Source organism: Panthera leo, chromosome C2 (genome assembly GCF_018350215.1).
Source record: "Panthera leo isolate Ple1 chromosome C2, P.leo_Ple1_pat1.1, whole genome shotgun sequence".
Lineage (NCBI taxonomy): Eukaryota > Metazoa > Chordata > Mammalia > Carnivora > Felidae > Panthera > Panthera leo.
The window spans coordinates 71,988,447-72,016,440 of record NC_056687.1 but is presented as its reverse complement, the minus strand read 5'-3'; the positions used below and the strand labels follow the sequence as shown (position 1 = coordinate 72,016,440).

Sequence of the window (27,994 nt, the reverse complement as noted above, 5' to 3'; positions counted from 1 at the left end):
CACCATTTGTCCACACCCATTGAATGTACAATATCAAGAGTGAACTCTGATGTAAACTATGGACTTTGTTTGATGTGTCCATGTTGGTTCATCAATTATAGCAAATATACCACACATGGCAAGATGTTGACTGTCGGGGAAGGAGTGCTGGCAGTACAGGGAAGCTTAGGGTATATGGCAACTCTGTATTCTTTACTCAATTTTGCCACGAACCTAAAATTGATATATAAAGTCTATTAACTTAAATATTAAAAATCATTAGAAATGAAAGAAACCGACAACCAACCAACATGTACTTACTGCAAGCTCATGTGTTCTAAGTAGAATAGCAAAGTAACAGAGAAACAAGAAAAAGAAAGAAACCAAATAACTTCAGATGAAAGTGCTATAAAGAAAGACAAAAAGGGATGCCTGGCTGGCTCAGTCGGTAGAGTATGTGAATCTTAATCTCGGGGTCCTGAGCTCAAGCCCCACATTGGGCATGGAGCCTACTGTTAAAAACAAAACAAAACAAAACAAAACAAAACAAAACAAAACAAGACACAGAAGGGCAAGAAGACAGATACCAAGTGGGCTAGGTGGGGACTATTCTAGTAGACTGATCAGGTAAGGCCCCTTCAAAACAGTAATGTATGAAGGGAAGATTCAGGCAGAAGAAACAAAAATGTAAAAGTCCCAACGTGAAAATAAGGCTCTTAAAAACAATGCTACCCTGTCAGTCTTTGACATATTAAGATTTAAAAATTAATGAAGACTAAATTTTATAATTAATAAGAACTATTAAGAAGGAATAATAAAACAAATAAGAGAATTTGAATAAAGTTTTACATATATACTCTGAAAACAGAAAGTGGTTTTTTTTGTTAAAGCTTATTTACTTTGAAAGAGAGAGAGTGCCAGGGAGCAGGGGAGGGGCAGAGCGAGGGAGAGAGAATCCCAAGCAGGCTCCACACTGTCAGTGCAGAGCCTGATATGGGCTCAAACTCACAAACTGTGAGACCAACTGAGCCACTTAGGTACCCCAAACAGAAAATGTTTTTAAGTTTCACAGAACATTCACCAAATTGGATTATCCTTTAAATCATACACACATGCACAAAACTCTCAGTAAATCAAAAAAAAAAATTTTTTTTTATTTTAAAGGAGGCCTCACATCCAGCAGAGAGTCCAACATGGGGCTTGAACTCATGACCCTGAGATCAAGACCTGAGCTAAGATCAAGAGTTAGACACTTAACCGACTGAGCCACCCAGGTGCCCCAGTAAATCTTAAAAAATAATTTAAAAGACTATAAAAACAGAGTGAATAGAACTGTCCTAAATATCACTTGAGTCAAAGAGGAAATCAAACTAGAGCTACTATTTGGAAAGTAATGAATATAAGAACATGATTCGTGTAAATTTTAGAGTGCAGCCAAAGCAGTCCTCAAAAGCAAATTAAGAGCATCAATGCTTTCATTATTTAAAAAAAAAAAAAAAAAAAGAGGAACTAAGAACTTGAGTAGAAAAAGCTCAAAAAAAAAAAAAAAAAAAAAAAAGAAGAAGAAAATCAAAATAAGGAGAAAGGTAGAAATCAGGAAATCAGAAAACCAAAAGAATTCACCTCAAAGTTGGTTATTAAAAACAACTAAGTAGACAAACATTTGGCAAATCAAATCAAGAAAAATAACAAAATCACTAATAAAAAGGTAGAAATACCAGATTTTAATTATAACATATTACATACATCCATATAATAACAAATTTGAAAATCTTAAAAATATAAAATGGGAAAATACAAATTATCAAAACTGACTCATGAAAAAGAAAGGATTCCTCAAGATTCTACAGAAGTAACTATGTAAGTTACCATTTGGCCTGTATACTATTAAACTAAATTTCTGAGATTCTTTTCTACTCTTTCAATAAATTCTGCACATTTGACTAATATGAGTGGGGTTTTGGTTCCTCATAACATGTCCCTTTGGATACCTTTGGCTATTAGCAAATTTATGATATGTACACTTATTTGTAGTTAAAAGAAGGAAAACCTTATCAACACCTAAAAAGTGTCATAAAAACATCTGCTAAAATTCAGAAGCCATTCCTATTGTTGTAAGGTAGGAACAGAATAAAATAACACTATCTCTCTAAAACCAACAGTTGCCATCATCCTTAATTGTAAAAATACCAGAGACATTCTAAGAATGACAATTATTACCTCTCTTCTTTAAAAAATTTTTTAAACATTTTTTTAAGTTTATTTATTTTGAGAGAGAGAGAGGGAGAGAGCACCAACAATGGAGGGGCAGAAAGAGAAAGAGGAAATAAGTTACACATTCAGCAATAGGAAAAGAACAAATACAGCACAGCTGTGCAATGGAATGTTTAGGCAAACATTAAAAAACGATCTTTTTTTTTTTTTTTTTTTTTTTAATGTTTATTCATCTTTGAGAGACAGAGCATGAGCGGGGAAGGGGCAGAGAGGGAGACACAGAATCCGAAGGAGGCTCCAGGCTCCGAGCTGTCAGCACAGAGCCCGACGCCAGGCTCCAACTCACCAACTGCGAAATCATGACCTGAGCTGAAGTCGGACGCTCAACCGACTGAGCCACCCAGGCACCCCACATTAAAAAATGACCTTAAGAACAAAGGGAAATGTTCAAGATTTAGCAAGATAACAAATAATAAAAACCAGGATTCCAATTTTATAAAAGTAACTGTTCTCACACACATATATACGTACGTGTATACATGTGTGTGTATACATATATATATATATATATATATATATATATATATATAACTGTTCTCACACATATATAGGTACGTGTATACATGTGTATATATATATATATATATATGTGTATATGCGTGTATATATATTTGTGTGTGTATGTATACATATATATATAGTGGCAGGAAGCATAACAAAATATCAACAGTATTTTGATATCCATACATAATGGAATAAGGGGTTAAAAAAAAGCAACTTTATTCTTTTCAAGTATTTAATCAGGAAGGTGAAAAAAGTTCAGTAAGAATTTACAATTTACAATAGAGATACTTTATCAAACATTTAGTTCTATTTCCACTATTATATGTGCCAATGTAACTTTTCCTTCTTTAATAATTTACTCTTTAGAGCACCTGAAATTTTCTTTAAATGCTTTACCCACCTTTTGCTGCTCATATTTTTATTATATAATAATTTTGTTTTGTTCACAAGCCTATAAATTAAGAACAGAAATTAAAAATTTCAAAGCTGAGAATACACCTTAAAATCACCTTGTCCTAATGAAATAAAAGGCCAAAATGAAACCTTCTAGCTTTCCAGAACCTATTAAACATTCACATGAAAAAACATTACCAATAGCTTGATCAGAAAGATGTGAGGAAGAACTCAGTAGTGCAAGCTAAAAGTGCTCTGCATGCATATGTACATGTAGCACTTAAAAAAATTTTTTTGGGGGGCGCCTGGGTGGCTCAGTCAGTTAGGCGTCCAACTTCGGCTCAGGTCATGATCTCACGGCTCATGAGTTCAAGGCCCGCCTCGGGCTCTGTGCTGACAGCTTGGAGCCTGGAGCCTGGAGCCTGCTTTGGATTCTGTGTCTCCCTCTCTCTGCCCCTCCCCCTCTTGTGCTCTGTCTCTCTCTGTCTCTCAAAGATGAATAAATGTAAAAAAAAAAAAAAAAAAAAAAAAGAATTTTTAAGTTTATTTATTTTTGAGAGAGAGTGTGCGCACAAGCAGGGGAGGGGCAAAGAGAAGAAGAGACAGAATCCCATGAGGATGGGGGGCGTGAACTCATGAACTGTGAAATCATGACCTGAACTGAGATCAGGAGTCAGATGCTTAACTGACTGCGCCACCCAGGGGCTCCAGTACATGTATTACTTTTAACCAACACTAGTGAGTTCTTCCTTACACCTCCCTCTTTGATTAGCTTCAACTGGCAAAAATTGAGAAATAACTCTCATTTCTAGAAGAATAACTCAGGCTTTCCCCACACTGCAAATAAAGATTATGGATTAACATGTTAAGAAAATATATAAGAACAATAAGAATACCTAAACCAGAGTGGAGCTCAAGAAAAACCGCCAAAGAGAGCTACACACACAGGTGGAAATTTGAAGGATGAGGATGAAATCAGTAGAGGACAAAAGATGGGGATAAAAGGGCTTTTTGGTTGTTTGTTTGCTTTTCAGATGTGATGCTTACAATAAAACCATTACAATATTACACCCTGAATCTCTATAATCCATTTTCACAGCAACCTAAAACTCCTAAAATTTTTTCTATGCCCATATTTCACTTCAATAGCCAAGCTATTTTACATTGTTAAAACTCTTCCTTACCCCTATTGTGCACAGACACTAATTCCAGAAGGATAGTACAATTATTATTTTTTTTTAAGTTTTATATATTTAAGTAAACTCTACACGTAACATGGGCTCAAACTCATGACCCCAAGATCAAGCGTTGCATGCTCCTCCAACTGAGGCATCCAGGCACCCCAATACAACAATTATTAAGAAGAATGTTTTTGATAAACATGCAATGGGAAAGTGCTTAAACAGAAAGTAAAAGATTATTATCTATTATGTATGAAAAGCTTCGACAATTCAATTAAGAAGTATAGATTGATATAGCCTTTTAGGATGGCAATTTGGCATCAATCGAAACTTAAAATGCACACTTAAAAATCTTATTTAAGGAAATATTTGTGTATACACACATGTGCACAAAGATACAGTAAGTTCACTAAGGCTCCAGTTTTACTTGCTCAAAATTGAGAATACAGACTGTCCCTGACTTCTCATGGTTCAACTTACAGTTTTTTGACTTTACGATGGTATGAAAGTGAAGTTTCTACATTCAGCAGGAACCATATTTTGAATTTTGCTCTTTTCCTGGGCTGGCAATATGCAGTACCACACTGTCTTATGACACTGGGCAGTAGCTGCAAGCAGCAGCTCCCAGTCAGCCATGTGATCAAGAGGATAAACAACTGAAACACTTAAAACCATTCTATTTTTCACTTTCAGTATACTATTCAATAAAGTGCATAAGATATTCAACACCTTAGTATACAACAGGCATTGTGTTAGAGGGGTCTGCCCAACTGTAGGCTAACCTAAGTGTTCTGAGCTCATTTAAGGTAGGCTAGACTGAGCTATAATGCTTTGGCATACAATGTTTTCAACTTTCAGTGGGTTTATTGAGACAAAACCCCATTGTAAGTTGATGAAGATCTGCACAGCAGTCTTCTCTTACCCACGGTTTCTCTTTCCACAGTTTCAGTTGCCAGCAGTCTAACCGCAGTCCTGGATCCTACTACCGAGGTTTGGTCAGAAGGTCAGTAATAGCCTATCACTACATCACAGTGTCTACCTACACCATTCACCTCACTTCATCTCATCATATAGGCATTTTATCATCACATCATCACAAGAAATGTTAGTAGAGTCCAATGAGATATTTTGAGATACACCACATTCACATAACTTTTATTATAGCATATTGTAATAACTGTTCTACTGTATTATCAGTTATTGTTGTTAATCTCTTACTGTGCCTAAATGATAAACTAAACTTTACCACAGATATGTATACATGGGGAAAAAACATAGTATATATAAGGTTCAGCCTATCCCCGGTTTCGGGAATCCACTGGAGGTCTTGGTACGTATCCTCCATGGATAAGGGGGGACCACTGTAACATAAATTACCATGAATAAAGTGCAACCATACAATAGACTACACCATGACTGTTAAAAAGATGAAGTACAGCTATGTGTATTGGGATGGAAAAGATAATATAATGACCAGATCTTTTATTTTAAAAAAATTGGTTAAACCCACAAACATAATGCTTATTCCTAACTTCATAAAGAAAACAAAATTGTTAGCAGGGGTACCTGTAGGGAATGGGACTAGAAAGTGAGGAAAGAGTAATGTTCATTTTTTTTTTTATTGTAAATAATTGAGTTGTTTTTGAGAGAGAGAAAGAGAGAGAGAAGGAGGGAGGGAGGGAGGGAGGGTGGGAATGCGAGCGGGGGAGGGGCAGAGAGGGAGACACTGAATCTGAAGCAGGCTCTAGGCACTGCTCAAACTCACGGTCCGAGAGATCATGACCTGAGCCTGAGCCGAAGTCAGACGCTCAACCAACTGAGCCACCCAGGCGCCCAGAGTTGCTGGAACCTTTTATAAAAAGCAAAAACCGCTTCTGGAATTTAAAAATAAGGGAAAAAGCACTAGTCTGTTATGATGGTTATCTGAGGCTAAAGTGATTTTTGTCCTGTTTCTTAACAATCTTCACTACTCTCCAAATTTTCTATGAGAAACATGCATACTTTTTAAAATCTGAAAAACATGTACTTAGAAAACCTATATTTTATATCTGTGGCAAAACTTTTCCCAAAAAATAATTTTAACAGTTATGGTTTCAGAAACTTGGTCCTGAGATTCCAACCTCTTCCAGAAAGCATTCTTAAACTTAAGTTTGGGAGCTTGTTACAGAAGAAATTAAATGTAAAGCCTATTTTACAATGGAATATTAACTAACCTCTATAAAGAACTACTACATTCACAAAGTACTTTACCTGCATTATCTCATTTACTTTAAATAGTCCCATGAAATTTGTATTATATGATTATTACTATCAATCCCCATGTTATAGATGAAGAAAACCAAATCTTGAAAAGAGAACATGTGTTACCCAGAGTCAACTAGAAGAGCCAAGATTCAAACCCAGGTCTCCAGCATCTAACCGTCTGAGATACATGAAATGGTAAGTGCTAATGTACCTCAGAGATAATAATAGGCTAGTACTCTGAAATCCTGCAGGAATGTTCGGAATGACTATTCTTAAATAGGTTAGTGATCCTAAAATGAAGAAGCAGTGAAAATTCTGATCACAGAAGAAAACAATCAGTACTTCTTCAAAGCCAAGGGGGCTATTTTTCCTTCTTTCAGTTTCTACCAAGGTACCAGAAGGATACAAGGGACAACCGAGGTTTGTCAGCAACTTAACCAGCCCTCTGACTAGCCTCGAATTAGCTCTCTAACTGGGAGGGCTTTTGAAAACAAACATCAGAATCCCAAAGGCTTAAAGCCTTCAACAAGGTCCAGTTTCAAGTTTTAATCAAAAGAAACATACTTGAATATTAGAATTATCAATATTGACAGAACAAACATAAGGATTTAAAAGTACCTACTTATTTTATTTTTGTCTATATGAACAAGTTCTCTTTAAAAAAAAAAAATAACTGAAAGTTTATCCTTAGTTACCTGAACAAGTTCTAAGTTTTTTCTTTAAAAAAGTATAATAAAAAAGAAATATACACCACTGTTAATCACGTCTACTTGGAAACCTGCCTATCATAAAGATCAGAGAACCATAGGAACCCCAATTCATTTGTTTAGTAGATACACCTCAAGTACAAACTTACCATTACTTTACAATTTTAGGTTTGCAAGGTTAGTAATGAACATCACAAAGTCGAGAAGAGTAACTCTCCTTTTGAATAATGGTAAACCAGGAATCAAGGCCCTAAGGGAAGAGGAATAAGGAACTCTTCCTTGGTAAAAATTATCTGCTTATAGGGGCACCTGGATGGTTCAATCAGTTGAGCGTTGGACTTTGGCTCAGGTCACGATCTCACAGATCTCACAGTTCGTGAGTTTGAGCCCCATAGCAGGCTCTGTGCTGACAGCTCAAAACCTGGAGCTTGCTTCTGATTCTGTGTCTCCCTCTCTCTCTGCCCACCCCCCGCTCAAAATAAATATTAAAAAAAAAAAACCCAACTATCTGCTTATAGAAACTGGCAGAAAAGCTGGCATTATACAACAAATTATATACTCTATCATTTTTATACCTGCAACAAGACCTCTCAATTAAGTTAAGGACAACTGACATCAAATGATGACAGTATTAAGGCTCAGTACTAACACTTAGGTAAAAATGGAGTATTTAATGAAAACAAAATTCACTGAATTTACATCAACCACTTTCAACAAAACCTGGAAGTAGGCTTAATACCTACATATATTACAGTTCAAAAACATTTTAAGGTTCATTTTCCCTAATGTACATCAGTGTTCTTGTATAATTAATAGCTAGAAAGATTTAAAAGCCAAGGGCGAAAGAATTGCCTCAAATCAATACCCTTAATAGCTTAATAGGAGAACATGAACAAAGCTTTCCACTTGTAAGTGTGTATATAATATGTGTATGCGTGTGTATATACATATACACACATAAAAAACATTTAGAAGTTAGTATAAGTGTGTTTTACAAATGCCACAGAGTTTCTGGCAGAGTTGACAAGTTGTAACCTGCTTTAAAAATTACTGTTCACTGCCTTCAACCCAATCTAATTTTATTTAATGTTATTTTTTTGGATAACTCTACAAAACTAAACCCCCCCCCCCAAGCAAATTCTTGTACATTTCAATATCCTGCCTACTTATAAGAGCGGAAGAGTCTAACAGAGCAGGGGAAAAAACGTGACGTGCACAACCTTGATCCAAAACACAGTTCGTCGGAGTCTAATTTTAGGCCTAACCATTTTGATTGTCTTTTACAGAGGTTAAAAAGAAAAAAACAACTATAGATCACTTTTAAAGGAGAAATGAAATAACTATCAATGGAAGTTGTACATGATTTATCAAAGAGGAAACAAATCACGCTCACAACTGCCTAGAGTATTCCAATTAAAATGAAGATACAAGGAGGATACAGCCCCACACCAACCGACAACAGAAATTACTTTTCATACTTTAATTCTGGGATGACTTTAAAGAAATACTCAAAAGGCTGAGTCCACCGAGGATGTTGCAGCAATGTCGTATGTGTCTTGATTTAAAGAAAGCCAAACATGGTGAAAAGCCAACCTTCACCTAAATTACCTAAAGAAGCAAATATTCACCTCCTGGCTGAAGATCAAACAAGAATCACGAGAAGACCCAAAAGTTCGGTTGTTAGGTGAGGCCCTCAAACTCTCGGAAAACTATGTTTCTACCAATAGAAATATGGAAGAGATTTCACATTGTAGTTTAGAAAAGAGTAAAGGGACTAGAGACCATATATGCCTAAGCAATGAAACTATGATGACCAGAGAGGTAGCAAGGAGGAGCTGGGACTCAGGAAAAATCATCGAGGACTAAAACCTGAGTCGTTAGGTCGAACACTAAAGTAAACTGAGAACAGGAGGAAGCTGAAAGGCTAGGGAAGGGAGACCGAGAGTGGGCAGAGCCTGTGGCGCGACACGGCCCTGGGCAGGGTTGGGTCCAGGAAGAGTCAGACTTCGCCAGCCCAGCAAGCTTCCCATTTCGGGCTGAAGCCGAAGAAAACAGCCCTAGGGAGCAGACAATGAGCCACCGCCCCGGGAGCCACGGCTCCAGGCACGCAGGTGGCGGCTGCCCCGGCGCTGCTCCGAGCAGGTAGGCTGCCGCGGGCCGCTGGCGCCGGCCAGGCCGCGGAGAAAGAAGGAGGAAGAGAGCGACGGCCCGCGTCCCGGCCCGCCTGCACACTTACCCCAGGCGAGGGAAGGTCCCCGCCCCAGCGAGGCGCCTCGGTCCGAGCTCCCGGCGGGCTCTGGAACCGCCCCGGGCAAGCGCAAGGCGCAGGGCAGGCGGGGAGGGAGGGGGAAGCGGGGCGGGAAGACGAGCCGCGCTGGAGCGCAGCCGCTGCTACCGCAAGGCCGAGCGGCAGCCGAGCCCCGCGGGCGCCGGGAGGGGAGGGCAGGGAGCCTTCGGCAATGGCGACGGCCCGGGCCAGAGGGGAAGCGGAACAACCGCCGCCGCTGCGCGTGGCCACAACCCTGGGGGAGGGCGACGGCGGGGAGCGGGTAGGGGCGGGGCCAGAACTCCGCCCCCTCGCCGGCCCAAGCACCGAGCTCCACGGGGTGGAGACCGGCACCACCTCCCGCTGGGCGGGCTCGCCCGGGGCTGCTGGGACTCGTAGTTTGGAGACGTGCAGTCTGCTTTTCTCGCCTTTCTCTTTCTTTTTTTGGGGACGGGGTTTAGGGAATATTCTTTAAACTGAGAAGGAGAGCCAGTTCCTCGTTTAACTTAGCATGGTCTCCAGTCAGGTCTGTGCCAACCAAAGATGCTGACTGACACTGCTGTTACATAAACCTGCTCCAGAACATTTGTTTCTGGGAACTCATCCATTACCCATTTGCATTTTACTTACAAACTCTTACTATGTCTTGCTGCTAAAATAAGTCCCATCTCCTTGAAATCAAGGCCTTCATGTTTTATCCACAGTGGAGCTCATCATTGTATTCAGTAACTCTACAAACATTTGAGCATCTAAAATGTATCAGGGATACAAGGGTGAACATGAGTCACTTTGCCTTTGTGCAGCTTACAAATATGCAAGCACAATTATTAAACTAGTGATATCTGGTATGAGGAGACAACTGGGGAGATTACTTTGGATCTGGTGGCCAGAGAAAGCATCTTTAAGGAGGGGGCATTTAAGCTGAGAACAGGAGAGAGCTATGAAAAGCCCCTAGGAGAAAGCATTATAGGCAGGAGGGAGAAAAGGACTTGCTATGGTCAGTTATGAAGACCTGTGTAGCTTGAGCTTAGAGCAAGAAGAGTAATGTACTGTGATAAAACAGTAGAGTAGACAAGATTCAGGTCAAGAAGAATCTTGAATGCCATGCTAAAGAATTTGGATTTATTCCAAGAAGCTACTAAAGAGTTTTAAGCAGGGAAGTGATTTTATCTGGCTTACATTTTCAGATCACTAGATTGCTATGCGGCGAATGGAGTATATAGATGCAAGAATAGAAGGAAATAAACTAGAAAGGCTGTAATCATGACTGATACTAAGAAAGCAGAACTGGAAAAAGGTAGCTAGACTGTGTTTATCTATACATGTAGAATACAAACTGATATAGAGAGAAAGGAATCAAAGACCAATATGGCACACTATTATTAGATAACCTGAAAAACAGCCCCATTATTAAACACACCGAAATGCTGGATAAAATAGAACATCCTTTCGAAGGCATAACTAAGCTTTCAAGAAAGGAGGAGGAATACCTCTGACAGTCTTCCAAACCCCACACTCAACCCAAAGAGACAGCAAAAAACCTGAGTAGTAAGCAGGACAGTGAAGCTATGGTTGTGTTGAGGGTATATACTTATCTCAGAAAACGGTTTTTTGTTTGTTTGTTTGTTTCTGGGTTGTTTTTGTTTTTTGTTTGTTTGTTTTGGTTTTTTTACTGGCTGGACAGAAGAGCAAAGACAAGGCCTTGGGCTGTACAAAGAGCTGGGACATTGATCCTGTATAGGACTGGGAAACTCAAAGGGCTATGCCCTCCAAGAATAGACTGAGGATAAAAAATATCCCCTGCACCAGCCCTGGGAGACAAGCAGACATTAGTATGTTTGTCTGGACTTGGTATGGAGGGGGAAACAATGTCTCTTTAGAATTCAAAACCAGAAACTTTCCCTCACATGTGTTTGAAAGTTCAAACTGACATTACCTATACTGTCCAGGAAACCTCAGGACAAGAAAGTGGTCCCAGGCTGGTAGTGCTTGGAGGCCTGGAAGAAACAAATACAAATCCTCACCACACAGGTTCACTCTTAACCCAGGACTCAAAGGATTCCCAAAGATAAACAGGATTTCAAAAGCTAAATATGAGCACCCAAAATATAACTACAATATACCTCAGAAAATAAGGCACCATAAGTGAATCAGCAGAAACTGTGAACAAAATAATGAAGTCTGAACTTTAGAGAGTCGAATTATTGGTTACAGAATAGACAATGAGTTTATTAAACTGATTAAACAAAATAATACAGGAGCAAGAAACAAGATACTATTTATTTAATGTTTATTTTTCAGAGAGAGCATGCAAGATGGGGAGGGGAACAGAGGATTCAATGTGGGCTCTACGCTGACAGCAGCAAGCCTGATGCTGAGCTTGAACTCACGGACCATGAGATCATGATCTGAGCTGAAGTCAGACACTCAAATGACTGAGCTACTCAGGTGCCCCGAAACAAGATAGTATTTTTTTAGAAGTGACCAGGCAATTTTGAGAAGTAACCAAGTAGAACTTCTAAAAATAAAGAATTTAATAATTGAAATCAAAGCCAATGTTTCGGTTAAATAGCAGATTATATATTGAAGAGAGAATTACTAAACTGGACCATAGATCTAAAGAAATTATGGAGAATAGCCCAGAGACAAGGGAAATATGAAAGAAAGATCAAGAGACATGGGGATGGATTGTGAAGGTCTATCATATGCTTAGCAAGAACTCTGAGAGAAGACAAAAGAGGCAGTATATAATGAGATAATGGCCAAGAATTTTCCTGAACTGAATAAAGACAAGATCCTTTAGATTCAGGAAGCAAAGTGAAGCCCAACCAGGGTAAAGAAAAGACATCTTTTCAAACATGTCAATATGAAACTGGAGAATACCAAAAATAAAGCAACTAGAAAGAAAAGACCTACCCTACAAAGAAATAACTATTGAACTTCTGAAGATTTCTCAACTGCCACAATGCGTACCAGTTGACAATGGAAAAATATTTACCAAGATGACCAAAATATTACACCAAGATAAAATAACCAACCTTAGAAGTGTATGTGTAGCAAAATTATTGGTCATATGAGGGTAAAATACAGATATCATCAAACAAAAATGTTGCTGGTATTGTAATAGCATTGTATTGCGACAATGGTACCTATACTTGTGAGCATAGCATAAAATATAGACTTGTGGAATAGCTGTGTTGTATACCTGAAACTAACTGTAACATTGTGTGTGAACTATACTTAAACTAAAAAAAAAAAAAAAAAAAAAAAAAAGATGTTGTCAACAACAGGGACCTACTAAAGGAACTCATTAAAAAGATACACTTCAGGAGGAAACGGATTCTAGAAGTAAGGTCTAAGATGCAAATCAGATAGATAGCTAAACCTACTCATCCTATCACTGGTTAGGATGATCCTGAAGAACATACTTAATCCACATTATTTCATTCTCTCAACTCTACATTCAACAACCTGCCAAACAAATATTTTGTAAGTTTGGAGGATAATGCAGATAGGTGTTGGTCACCTCTAATTTATCTCATCTTACCAATAAGCACTAATTATGAAAATATAGGTGAGTAGCTTGAAATAGAATATCTTACTAGAATAGTCCTTAAACTCATTATATTCTGAAATCATTAAGAGCTGCCATAGATCTTTCCAGTTCCCAAGTCATATATTATACCATCTTCCCTGAGATCTAGTTAAATAATGTAAATTCTTGGTAGAGTGGCTTAGATACACACACACACACACACACACACACACACACACACTCAAATAATCTCTGCCCCATCACCACCCTTAGTTGAGGTAACCCACGTCTCTGTTACGTTCATCCAAAAGAACATATTACTTTAAGAAAACTAAACCATAAAAGTGGAGCAGATACTGGAACAGAATGACCAATAGGACAGTACCTATTTTCTTAGCTTTAAACAAAAAAGACCATACACTGAATTACAAAACTGATTACAAAAGTAAAGTGCTTAGGGGCTCCTGGGTGGCTCTGATGGTTAAGCTTCTGACTCTTGATTTCAGCTCAGGTTATGATCTTGCAGGTCGTGAGATTGAGCCCCCTGTTGGACTCTGCACTGACAGCACACAGCCTGCTTGCAATTCTCTCTCTCCCTCTCTCTGCTCCTCTTATACTCTCACTCACTCTCTCAAAAATAAAAACAAACAAACAAACAAACAAATAAATAAAATAAAGTGCTTAGGGGTACCTAGCTGGCTCAGTAGACAGAGCATGTGACTCTCAACCTCAGTTCAAGCCCCACCTTGGGAACAGAGCTTAATTTAAAAAAATTTTTTTAATTACAAAAAATAAAGTGCTTACTCATTTTTTAAGCATCCAAAGAAGATAATATAAAGATTTCAAAACCAGAAATGTTCCACTGTATCAAAAGTAATGTCATTAGCAACCACTTATTAGGCAAGAAGAGTCATATGAAAGTACTCTTCACTTCCTTTCACATTTTTATTACACTTCTGAATACCTGTATAAATACGTAAGTGGCTGAAACATGTTCCAAACCACCATCTCAAATATTAACTTGAAAACTTGTTTAAATACTGATGAAACTTGGTGCTAATATGCAAAAGAAAATAAAGATATATGTACACTCTGCCCTCTACTCCACATATACTCTTAAGAGGTACCATGTTCCCCTCTCCATATTTCAAAATGTTGTCTGTTGATGTTACTGAATTTTGACTGACATATAATTTTACTTCAATGCCACTATATAAATCCCAGTATGAAAGAAATGCTTGTAAAAAGCATGGAGTTCTTTCTTATAAGAAAACATTAAACAAGTATAAAATTAGACCGGGTTGAAATTTTATCGATCTCTAATATTTCTGTTTTATGGCACTTGGTTGCTTTTTTCAATATTTAAGTTCTTAAACACACCTTTAAAAAGAACTATTTTGACTGGTCAAGTCATACATGTCAAAATACAAACGATTTATTCCTATAAAAACACCAGAATGTTTTAGGAAATTAAGCAGTGATATATATAAATGTTTATCATTCCATTACTCTATATAAAACAAACATTGCCAACATACCCTGGTTTATTGGCTTCTGTTTCGGAATATGCTTGTCCTAAATGCACTGCCCTAAATAAACAGAAGAACATGCTTGCCTTTTTATTTTTTAACTAGCTTATGGCACTTACTTTATTTTCTACTTTTTTTCCCAAGCAAAACAGTACATCAAGAGCTTTTGTTTAAAAAAAATCACTGAAGATGCAAAAAAGATTTTTTGTACAGGTACAACTTAATAAAATATACTCTTTAAAATGACAATCTGAATTGTCTTCTTGACAAATTCAGTACTAAATCAAAACTAGATCTTAGTACGTAGTTTCATTAAGCCCTTTGTAAATTCATATACTCAGAAGAGTATAATAAAATATAAAAGAAGTGTGGAATTGCTTTAATGAATAATCAATTTTGATATTAATAATTTCTTAGCTCTCCTACTTTATTTTCTTTAAACTCTGGATAAGTAACTTTAATATTCTCATAAAATTTACGTTTAAATAAACTGATTCATCCAAAATATTTTATTCTTATTTATAATGATTTTCTCAATTTTTAGCTGAAATTTAAATGTTTCTATTCACAATGAGAATTTGTCTCTAATACATAAAGTACCCATTTTTGTAAAAGAAATGAAGATAAAATCACTTCTCACAAAATAAATATTAATTTAACGAAACTAAGTTTCCTCTATTGGCACTAGCTTGAAGATTACCAAAGGTCTATACAACAGAGCACTAAATTTTGGAATTAGTTGAAAATGATCCAAAATTTCCTCTAGTAGACATAATTTTAGTCATAAATGAAGACAAAAATAGTGACATAATTCTAGAAGAACACTTCTAGTCACAAGTAAATAGGTCTTATTTAGGTTTATGGAAAGCACTTAACTCGGTAAAACTTATAGGGAGAAATGGCCATATTTGAAAACAGCCACAAGGATCAAAGTAGAACACAGGATGGTAATGAGCAGAGTGACAGAACATACTAAAGAGGTATGTATAGTCAGTCCCACTGGAACCTGTAGAGTCACATTCTTATATACCTATAGAGAAAGAGAGAGAGAGAGAGAAAGAAAGAGAGAGAAGTTAGAGATATTTAAAATGCACACCTTAAGGTGAAACCACAATTTCTTTAATTTTTTAATTTAATTTGTTTCTTTTAAATATCTTCCAGCCAGTGCTACACTACATGTAACATTACTATTTGAGTGATTCTTTTGTATTCAACATTTTATTTAATATAACAGAATCAGACTCAATCCCCACAATAATCCTTAAATTCTCCTTAGTTTTGACTTTTTCTGCTTTCTGCAGATGCTATCTCCCATCATCACCTCTGTAATCAATATAAACATTTACTTCCTCTTACTCTGTTTCCTATTAGAATACAGAATTCTCTCACAGTTAAAGCCCTAAAGAAAAAACATTAAAACAATAAAGCTAAGTATGCATTTACTCCTGTTTTTTTATTTCTTCCACCAAAATAGCTTTTAAAAGTCTGTTATTCACAAATTACACAATTGAATGGGTCTTTTATTGGTACAACATCAAATCTGTTGTCCTACTAACCTGTAATACAAAAGTTCTATGTTCAACTTAGTTTCTATTTTCTATTTGGTTTTGAAGATAAAGAGGTTCAATTAGAAACTCTAGTAAATTTTATAGGTTAAAATAGTTTTTAAAAATATTAAAATTTAAGTACCTTGGGAATACTTTTATTTTTGGTTTCTTTTTATAAATATCTGGATTATAACTTCACATTAAAAAAAAGTTACCAACATAATCTGTAACAAAGCCACCCTACCAAAAAAATGGTGTCTTAAACCAACAAGACTTAGTGTATAGATCACCACTGTAGTAATGGTCACCTATTTTTCTGGTATATATAAACAAGCAATACTAACACACACACATGCACACACACAAACACACACACACACACACATTCAAAGGGCTTAATTATGACCTCTTATTTCAAGTTACATGGTCTAAAAGAACTGAATTCAAAATGTTTTAATAAGGTAATTACTTATTTTGTAGCAATGCACACTACCAATATTTTTTTTGAAGTTTGAACTGCATTTTATTTATTTATTTTTTTAAATTTACATCCAAATTAGTTAGCATATAGTGCAACAATGATTTCAGGAGTAGATTCCTTAATGCCCCTTACCCATTTAACCCTTCCCCCCTCCCACAACCCCTCCAGTAACCCTCTGTTTGTTCTCCATATTTATGAGTCTCTTATGTTTTGTCCCCCTCCCTGTTTTTATATTATTTTTGTTACCCTTGCCTTATGTTCATCTGTTTTGTCTCTTAAAGTCTTCATATGAGTGAAGTCATAGGATTTTTGTCTTTCCCTGACTAATTTCACTTAGCATAATACCCTCCAGTTCCATCCACGTAGTTGTAAATGGCAAGATTTCATTCTTTTTGATTGCCAAGTATATATATACCTCCAATGTGTATATATATATATATATATATATATATATATATATATATATATATATATACCACATCTTCTTTATCCATCCATCCATCAATGGACATTTGGGCTCTTTCCATACTTTGGCTATTGTTGATAGTGCTGCTATAAATTATTGGGGTGCATGTGTCCCTTCGAAACAGCACACCTGAATCCCTTGGATAAATCCCTAGTAGTGCAATTGCTGGGTCGTAGGGTAGTTCTGTTTTTAGTTTTTTGAGGAACCTCCATACTGTTTTCCAGAGTGGCTGCACCAGCTTGCATTCCCAACACACTACCAATATTTTAATTTTTTTAATGTTTATTTTATTTTTGAGAGAGAGAAAGGCAGAGCATGAGCAAGGGAGGGGCAGAGAGGGAGGGAGACAGAGGATCCAAAGCAAGCTACAGACTCTGAGCTGTCAACACAGAGCCCGATGCGGACTCGAACTTATGAACTGTGAGATTATGACCTGAGCTGAAGCCGGCGCTCAACTGACTGAGCCACCCAGGCGCCCCTTAAATTAATAAATCATAAATAAACACTGATTATACTCTTAATTCACATTTAAAAAATCAAATGTAATGCTCCAGATATATTTTAGAGTTTGAAAAAAAATTTGGGTTCCATATGGTAATGGAATCTACTCAAAAGCAACTCTACATTGCAAAAGATATTGGCACAGTCATGCATCTCACCAACTGTCAGTTCTAAGAGAGTTCTCCACAACAAAATAGCAGTGCTTTGCAGTAAGCCTGCACTCTAAGTAGTTATTTTCTCAGCTAGCTGGTAGACAGACTTCAAAGCACAACTCCAAGGAAAATACTTCGAATTTAAATATCCACAATTGAACATATGAACAAATCTGCTTTATGTTTATCTGACTCACAGGCTACCTAATATTTTAAATTTACTTTACTTCGGTTGCAAATCCATTTGACTCCTTGTAAAAGTAAATTGTGAAAACGATGGCACAGATTGTGCTACTCAACCAAAGCAAGCAGGCCTTAAAGAGAATTAGAGACAAAGAGAAACACAGTTATTACAACCATCAGTTAAAATGCAGCCCATAAAAGAGGAAGGAAAGGACAGGAAAAAAAAAAAAAAAAAAGAGAAAGAAAAGAGATGGATTATATAAAACTACTCACTCCGAAGAGAGGAAAGAAGTAGACCATGTTAACTAAAGGTAAATAGAAAACTGTACACTCCTTAGACAAAGCCAAAGTTAATGAAGTATGAATACTTAACCTAATTTATTAGCTGAAAACAAGTTGGGAGGTCAAAACTATAAAAATGGCCAGCAACGACCTAGATTTAGATATACAAATTGCAATACAATGATCTAAAACTTTATCACAGTTGAAATACTACTTTGAGTCTTATTTTCCTTTTTTCACTTGTTCTGTGCAATATAGTGAAATTAACTCATTTTGTTGTTTAAAAATTAATAAATCTTATAATTTTGGGTCTCTCTCCGTCTCTTTCAAAATAAACATTAAAAAAGGGGGGGCAACTGGGTGGCTCAGTCAGTTAAGCATCCAACTCCTGATTTGGCTCAGGTCATGACCTCACGGTTCGTGAGTTCGAGCCCCACATTGGGCTCTGTGCTGACAGAGCACAGAGCCTGCTTAGGATTCTGTCTGTCTCTCTCTCTCTCTCTCTCTCTCTCTCTGCCCTTCCCCCACTTGATGTCTCTCTCTCTCTCTCTTTCTCTCTCTCTCTCTCTCTCCCCCCCCTTCCCCCTTTCTCTCCAAATAAATAAACATTAAAAAAAAAGCATATTAGTTATACTTAAACTCTGGACCAATGAGGCATGGAACTAACGTTAATATCTGGCCCCCAAATTAAATGATTCTGGCTCTAATGAGGAACCACTGTTGCCACTAGTAGCAAAGAAACATTGAGAACAACCAAACACAGCTTTCTATGGTAGAATATAAAATGCTAATCCTTTAAATGTGGCAGAAACATTATGAGTTTTAAATGAGGCAGCATGATCTAAAAACAACATAAACTATTAACTCACTGGTTTATATTTCATATTGTTCCATTGGCAGATATCCTTACTCTTCAAAGCACAAGGAGCGGCCACTTCTGACTGAGCCCAGCATTTCAAAATTGGAAACTCTGAGAAGAAATGGTAGAACATTATATCAGAAAACCTGCATCTGGACTAGATAGAGGTGAGGCCAGTCTTTCATGTTGAGATATCAGTATTCAAACTTTTAATACACAATGTACATGACCTGAATCCATCTATCACATGCTGTTTTATTTTAGCAGCCTGCTCTACATGGATGCTAAGGAATTACAAAATTACTAAGACTGTGCAGAAGTTAAGCATGACTTCTTAACAAATCCCATTACAGTAGGTACCACATTTTAAAAATTTAATGTAGGGGCACCTGGGCGGCTCAGTTGGTTGAGCGTTCAACTCTTGATTTGGCTCTGGTCATGATCCCAGGGTCATGGGATCGAAGCCCACAACGGGCTCTGTGCTGAGCATGGAACCTGCTTGGAATTCTCTCTTTCTCCCTCTGCCCCTCTCCTCCATTCAATCTAAAATAAAATTTATAAATAAATAAATAATAAAAATTTTTTTGAAGTATAACATATATTCAGAAAAATGAATAGATACTAAGCATATAACCAAAAAAATTTCCATTGAGTAAACAAGCCCATATAAAAGAGCATTCAGACTAAAAACAAACAAACAAACAAAAACAATGAACAATACCAGAATCCTAGATGCTCTCTCAAGAGAGGGCACTTTTTCGGGGCACCTGCGTGGCTCAGTTGGTTGAGTTCAGCTCAGGTCATGATCTCACAGTTCATGAGTTTGAGCCCCACATCGGGCTCTCTGCTGTCAGCATGCAGCCCACTTTGGATCCTCTGTCCATGCTCTCTCTGCCTCTTCCCCATACATGTGCTCTTGCCCACTCTCATACTCTCTCTCAAAAATAAATAAATATTTTTTAAAAAGGGCACTTTTTCAAACTTTAGAGTAATTAAAAGAAAGCAAGCTAGGCTGGATGAACAAATTTAGCAGAATTGAACACTTTATTATTTTTTCATCATGAAAAATATGATGGCAGCAGAGTAGGATTAAAAACTTCCAATCTCCCAGTCTTTAGTGCTACTAATTTGTGACTATTCCAATCAACCCAAATTTGGAGACACAAAGAGCCAAAATCTGAAAGGAGTTTCTTAAAGTCTTGATTCTAGGAAGACTGCAAATGGGGAAAGCATAGTTTTAATTTACACAAATCACACATAAAAACAGAAAGAACTGGTGCGCCTGCGTGGTTCAGTCGGTTGAGCAGCTGACTTCAACTCAGCTCATGATCTCACGGTTCATGAGTTTGAGCCCCACACTGGGCTCTATGCTAACAGCTCAGAGCCTGGAGCCTGCTTTGGATTCTGTGTCTCCCTCTCTCTCTGCCCCTCTCCTGGTTGTGCTCTGTCTCTCAAAAATAAAATAAACTTAAAAAAATTTTTTTAACGTAAAACAGAGAGAAAAATTATTCCCCAAACCAAAAAGTCATGGCCAACATTTATAACAAAACTAGGTGATAAAGTATCCCCACCAAATACAAAAATCCATGCCAGTGGATACAAAACACCAATAGTTGCAAGTCCTGCAAATCAGCATGAAGAAACAGAAAGCAGCAAAGGGACAGAGGATCAATGGCTGAAAAAAGAAATACACTAGACATTATATGCCTAATCATACAAGAACACACCACCACCTCTAGTCTTGTCAAAACAATCAAAGCTGAATCTGATCACACATCTGGAGCCAGTGGCCAACTTCCAGGAAACAGAGGCTAGATGAACAGCATGAGTGTAATGTGTAATCACCAAAACCCCAACTATGAGAAATCCAGGTTTCTCAACAGGTGAATTTTTATTTTATTTTAACTTTTATTTTATTTATTTATTTATTTATTTATTTATTTATACTTATTGTTTTAAGTAGGCTCCATGCCCAACATGGGACTTGAACTCACAACCTTGAGACCAGGAGTCTCATGCTCTACTGACTGGGCCAGCCAGGTGCTCCTCAAAAGGGGAATTTTCAAAAAAAGAAAGGGAAAGAGGAGGAATCTGTAAATTAAGAGATTTAACGGTAATACATTTATTTAAATGGAAAAGATGAAGCTTTATTCTCTAAGAATGCCCACTTGGGTGAAAAAAAAGTATAAAGAAACATAAGGAAGTGATTAAAAGTCAGGATAGTAGGTTAGTTTTAGAGGAAAGGAGGAAGCAATGATTGAGACAGGACACACAGAGCTGCTGCTAGGGTGACTGGTGAAGTTCTATTTCTTGACTTGGGAGGTAATTACAAGGGTATTTGCCTTATAATAATTTACTATTTATTTGTGAAGTTTTTCTATATCTATGGTTTATTTTACAATCAAAAAATTAAAAAGACAAAAGAAACATGCTTTTGTCATCCTTGCCCTTGACTTCAGACTTGCCACCACATCTTTACTTTTATTTTCAACCTTCAGAAAAGGCTTGCAACCCTCACCTTGGTCACAATACATTAGTAAATCAGGGTTATTGACCACAATAACGGTTTCTCCATCTTTACTATGTGGCCGATGATAGCGGTAGTGCACAGGCAAAAAAGCTTGGAAACAATCGATGCATTGTGAATCTTGTCTGGCATAAATTAGAACTTCAGATTCCTTGGACAAATAATTGGGAGCTTCTATATTAAAATTTTCTGAAACCATCACTGCCTGTCAAAAAAACAGCAAATATTAATCCAGAAGAAGAAATGAATGAGGAAGATCAATAAATAAAACCAGAAGATTGCTATACAGATGAACAGAAATGTCTAATCCCCCCCTTATAAACAATTTCCATTCCATGCCATCCGCAAAACACAAGATGTGCTCTAAAAGTTTGTTTACTAAAAGTAAACTGAGGAAATTATACTCTAGGGTGTGAACTTTCCCCATAATAAAAATTATTTATTTGTAGTTTCTTTATCAACCTTGCTTGGGTGACAAAACAGGTACCAAAAAAAGAGAAATTCTGGGAATATAGCATTTAATAAGTATGAAAACTATGACAAAAACAGTTAACCCAGTATTGGGTTGAAGTGATTGCTATCATTCTGGTAATTTCCTGTTCTTCAGAGAAGTTAAGATGGCAGTGAGTAAGACAGAGTACTGTGGTCAGGAAGTCAAAGCAAAGGTCAGCACTCTTTCCATATTTGGTATAAAAAGTTAATAGAAAAATAGTAAATGCTTCTTTAAAAAAATATGGTAAAAAACAATTTAAAATAGATATTCTACACCAAAAGTAAAAATGCATATGTTGCCGAAATTAGTCCTGAATTATAATGTTTGTGTGTGTATATATTATATATCCATCCACACACATTTATGTATAAACACACATATACACATGCACATATATGCACACATATATAGGCACTCTATACATAATCTGTGAGTGTGTGTGTATGTGTGTGTACAGACCTACACACATACAACTTGTCTCTAGATTCTCTATGTGAAGCCCAGATACATCTCAGAGCAAAAACAGAATTAACTTCTTCCCATCATGGCAAACATCCTAATTCTCCTGTTTGATGGAAGCACCAAGTACTTTATTTTTTCACATGTTTTTCCTTCTCTGATTATCACAGGAATAAGAAAAAAACAACTCACTGGCAAAAGCCAAGGAGTTATATAATCTTATGAGTCATAATGAACTTTAAAGGTGATCAAATTAAACCACTGTCCCAATGAGAGCATTGTTTAAGGATCCAGTCACTGCTTGAATACTCTCAATGACTAAAAGGAAGCTTATTGCTTTAAGTCATCTCATTTTATCTACTGTTAAAAGGTTATTCTTTTCTTTTTTTTTTTTAGGTTATTCTTTTTTTATGCGTAGAAATTTGATGCTCTGGTATATAACATTCACAACTGTCCTTGCTTACAATACCTACAATAAAACTGTTCCCTATTTCACTAAGGGTCCCTCAAACATTTCCACTAAATTTTCTCCTCCTCAGAGAAACATTCATAGCTTTCTTGGTTTCTCATGATATGGTTTCCGAATCATTCATCATATTAGTTACCTTTAGAAACACTCAGGGTATATAGTAGCAATATTACTTTCAGTCAAAAATTGTAAGATTATTTTAGCAGCCTTATTTCAGTGAGATATATATCCATATATAGAAGATATATGTACTTTTTTAAAAAATTAAGACTATTTTTCAGAGCAGTTTCAGGTTTACAGGAAAACAGAGCAGAAAATACAGCATCTCTATGTATCACCCCCCACCCTACAGTTTTCTCTACTATTAACATTAGTATGGTACATTTGTTACAATTGATAAGCCGGTTTTGACAAATTAAAGCCCATCATTTAAGTTAGGGTTCAATCTTTATGTTGTAGATTCTATGTGTTTTGACAAATGTAAAAGGACATAAATTCCCATTACAGCATCCTACAAAGTAGTTTCGCTGACCCTGTCTGTGTTCCACCTATTCGTCCCTATATCTTTCATTTGAAAATTTTGCAAAAACATTCAAGAAACTCCCATACTATTTTTTCAAATAATTGACTTATTACTAACTAAATGAAGGGCCTAGATTTATCTCTATTAAATTTTATCTTCCTGGCTACAGTCTATTTTTTCCAGGATGTTGAGATTTAATTGAAATTCAACCTGTCAACCAACATTTATGTAACATTTATGAATTTGGTAACTATGTCTTCTGTATTTTCACTTAAGGATAAAAACATTGACCAGGAGGATCAAGAGCAAAGTCCTAAGGAATATTACTAGAGACCTCCTGCTAGAAATTTATTAATGAACTCTCCTTGGATACAACTAAGTGTAAATAAAAAAACAGCCCAAAATTTTCTATCTTATCTTATGAACATCTTATTTTCTATCTATCTTTAAAAAATTTTTTTTAAATGTGTTTATTTATTTTTGAGAGAGAGACAGAGCAAATGAGGGAGGGATAGAGAGAGAGAGGGAGACACAGAATCTGAAGCAGGCTCCAGGCTCTGAGTTGTCAGCACAAAGCCTGACACGGGGCTTGAACTCACGAGCTGTGAGATCATGACCTGAGCCAAAGTCAGATGCTTAACCGATGAGCCACCCAGGCACCCCTTCTATCTTATGTATGTATGACATGATAATAATAAACATATCTTTCTTTGAGTAGTTACTATGTTGACAGGTATTTCATTAAGTGGTTTATATACATTATCTCCTTTAATTTTCACAAGAACCCTATCTGGTAGGAACTATTAGCCTTATTATATAAATGAGCAAACAAAGTATCTGAGTGAATAAACAATATAAAGAATAAGTAGAGGAGCCAAGATTCAAAGCCAGGTCACACGGACTCCCTTATTCAATTAGGTTAAACTAAACAAAAAAACTAATATTTAATACAGCCATTCTTTAGAGATACTGTGGGTTTGGTTCTTGATCACCACAATAAAGCAAATCAAATGAATCCTTTGGCTTCTCAATGCAAATAAAAGTTATGCTTATACTACATTGTAATCTATTAAGTGTGCAATAGCATTATGCCTTAAAAAAAACCCCAATGTACATGCCTTAAAGATATTTTGTTGCTAAAAAATGCTAACCAGCATCTACACTTTCAGCAAGTTATAATCACTGATCACAGATCACCATAACAAATATAATAATAAAAAAGTTAAAAATATTATTACCAAAATGTGATACTGAGACATGAAGTGAGCAAACGCTGTTAGAAAAATGATGTTGAGGGGCGCCTGGGTGGCTCAGTCGGTTAGGCGTCCAACTTCAGCCCAGGTCATGATCTCGCGGTCTGTGAGTTCAAGCCCCACGTTGGGCTCTGTGCTGACTGCTCAGAGCCTGGAGCCTGTTTCAGATTCTGTGTCTCCCTCTCTCTCTGACCCTCCCCCGTTCATGCTCTGTCTCTCTCCGTCTCAAAAATAAATAAACGTTAAAAAAAAAAAAAGTAAAAGAAAAATGATGTCGATAGGCTTGAACAGAGTTGCTACAAACCTTCAATTTGTAACAAAACACAGTATCTGTGAAGTACAATAAAGTGAAGCACAGTAAAATGAGATATGCCTGTAGCTGAAAATTAAGCATAAGTAAAACTGATATAAAGTATATTCCTGATTGTGATACTTAGAATTTATGATGGCACGATGATCTTCAACTTCTCTAAATATTGTTTTTTTACTTATTATTTTTCCCATAGAAATAAATATATGGTAAGTTCTCCGAATTGAAAATTTTTAAAACGTGCATTGAAACTGGGATATAATGAAAATGAGGCAGGAAGAAATAACAATTTGGCCTTCAGAGAGGGCTCTGTTGGTTGAAGAGTTATTTGGTAACGGTTCAAAAACTTTTACACTAGGCATTGAAACTCAAAAGTTAGCCTTTTAAGGGTTTCTTGGAAAATAATGAAAATATTCTAGAATAGTTGTGATGGTTGTACAATTTTATGAATATACTAAAAACTACTAACTTGTATATTTCAAAAGGGTGAATTTTGTGATTTGAATTGTATCTCAATTCTTAGAATGAGAATCTTTTTTTTTTTTTTTTTACACGAACTTCAACAAAGACCTAAATCCATTTTAAACCAAGATCAATTAAGAATCAACACAAGCTAACCCATAAACAACAACTTAGGTCTTAGAGGTGATTTAGGAGTTTGGGCTAGGAGTTTCTTAAAACCGACCTACAACAGGGAAGGGGAAAAAATTGTACAAGTAGGTACATGCATTGATAGGTAACCAAAACCTCAGACAGCTGGAGGTGTGTATATCACTTTAGATGTAAAACAAGAGAAAAATATTTTTGGATATCATAACCTGACAATCAAAAGTAATCTGGACAATGGATGGATGCTAGATTTCCCAAATATGTGCCTAAACTATCAGTGCAACCCCCAAAAGCCTAGTGACTATATACTGATCTGCAAAAAATATTTTGTTATTCCATTTTCACTGCAGATAAAATAGCAATAACATATTATCAAAAAACTGAAATTATACATCAAACATTAATCCAAAAGGAGCATACACTGGTTAACAGACATGGATCTATACTCTTTCATGACAATAGTTGAGTGTTGTCATGTGACTACATATGTCACAAACCACTGCAGCTAAGTTAAATGAATTAAGCTATGAAATTGTGCCATATCAATAACATTTGCCATATCTTTCTCTCATGAACTAGAGCTCTTCAAAAAAACTTCTCAATTAAGGCATAGTAAGTGGTGGCTTTGAACAACTTCTACAATCTACAAATGTAAAACTTTATAAAAATTAAAGGTATAATACTTTTCTGACACTGAGATGTTAATTCTAACCGTACATTTTTTTAATGATCTATTCCTGGGTGCCTGAATGGCTCAGTCAGTTAAGCATCCCACTTTGGCTCTGGTCATGACCTCATGGTTCATGAGGTCAAACCCTGAGTTGGGCTCCGTGCTGACAGTGCAGAGCCTGCTTGGGATTCTCTCTCTCTCCCTCTCCCTGCCCCTCCCCCACGTATGCTTTCTTTCTCTCTCAAAATAAATAAACTTAAAAGTCACATTTTGTACCAACTGAGCCAGCCCAGGCGCCCCCAATGAAAAATCTTAAAGTATACTCTTTTCTGTTAACTTTCAAATATACATTATTGTTAACTACAGTCACCATACTCTACACTAGTTCCCAGAACTTACTCATCTTATAACTGGATGTTTGTACTCTTTGACCACCTTCACCTATTCCTCCCACACTCTTGCTCCTGGCAACCACCACCAGTCTACCAATCTGAGTTCAGTTTTTTTTAGATTCCACATATAAGTGAGATTTGTCTTTCTCTGACTTATTTCACTTAGCATGATGCACTCAAGGTTCATGTGTGTTGATGCAAAGGCAGGATTTTCTTCTTTTTTATAGGTAACATTCCATTGTGTGTGTGTGTGTATACACACACACACACACACACACACACACACATTTTCTTTATCCATTCATCTGTTGATGGACACTTAGGTTGTTTCCATAGCTTGTCTACTGTAAATAATGCTGCAAGGAATATGGGGTAGAGATTTCCCTTCAAGATAGTTCAATCACAGGACAGTAGGCCATTTGAAGTTGTCCCACAACTCACTACTGCTCCATTTACTTTTTACATTTCTATTTTTTAATCTGTTTTATATTTTTTGTGGTTTCTATTACTATGTTTTCAAGTTTATTAATTTTTCTGCAATCCTTGAATGCCATTACTTTCTTCACAAGTTCAATGTTGCCCTCTTATATATCTTCCACGTCTCTACGTACCTTTTTGAACATATGAATACAGTTATAATAACTGTTTTCACGTCCTGTCTGTTAATTCTACTATCTGGGCCAGTTCTAGATTGGTTTTGATTGATTCATTTATCTCATTACAGGTCATATTTTTCCCCATCTTTTCATACCTCCTAATTTTTTATTAGAATCAGGACATTGTGATTTTGATCTTATTGGGTGCTGGATACTTCTGTATTCCTATAAGTATTCTTGAGTTTTGTTTGTATGCAGTAAAGTCACGTACAAACAGTTTGGTTTTCTGAAGGTCTTGCTTTTAAGATTTATTAAACAGAACTGCCATAATGTTCAGCCTAGGGCTAAGTATCTCCCACTACTGAGTAAAATTTCTTCTATTTACTCTATCTAATGCCCAGTTAATCAGGAGGCTGTTCCTAGCCTGGTTGCTGGGAGCAGACACTACTACTGGCCTTATGCGAGTACCAGACACTATAACCTCTAATTTTTTCATACGGTTCTTTTCCCAGCAGCAAGTAGTTTCCTCACATGCATGCACTAATCAATACTCAACTATGTACTTGAGGAGAATCTTTTATGGATCTCTGGAGTTGTCTCTATGCAATTC

General features: G+C 36.5%; 1 protein-coding gene across 1 annotated transcript in view; it reads right to left on the bottom strand.

Annotated features, from left to right (window-relative positions):
- PIGX (phosphatidylinositol glycan anchor biosynthesis class X) overlaps positions 1-27,994 on the bottom strand; it is an 83,342-nt gene that overhangs the window by 32,776 nt on the left and 22,572 nt on the right. Inside the window, exons 6-8 of the mRNA XM_042954361.1 lie at positions 21,602-21,815; positions 19,094-19,194; positions 15,586-15,642 (exon numbers count right to left, since the gene is read on the bottom strand). Coding sequence (XP_042810295.1) covers positions 15,586-15,642; positions 19,094-19,194; positions 21,602-21,815 — 372 coding nt within the window. The remainder of the gene's footprint in view (positions 1-15,585; positions 15,643-19,093; positions 19,195-21,601; positions 21,816-27,994) is intronic.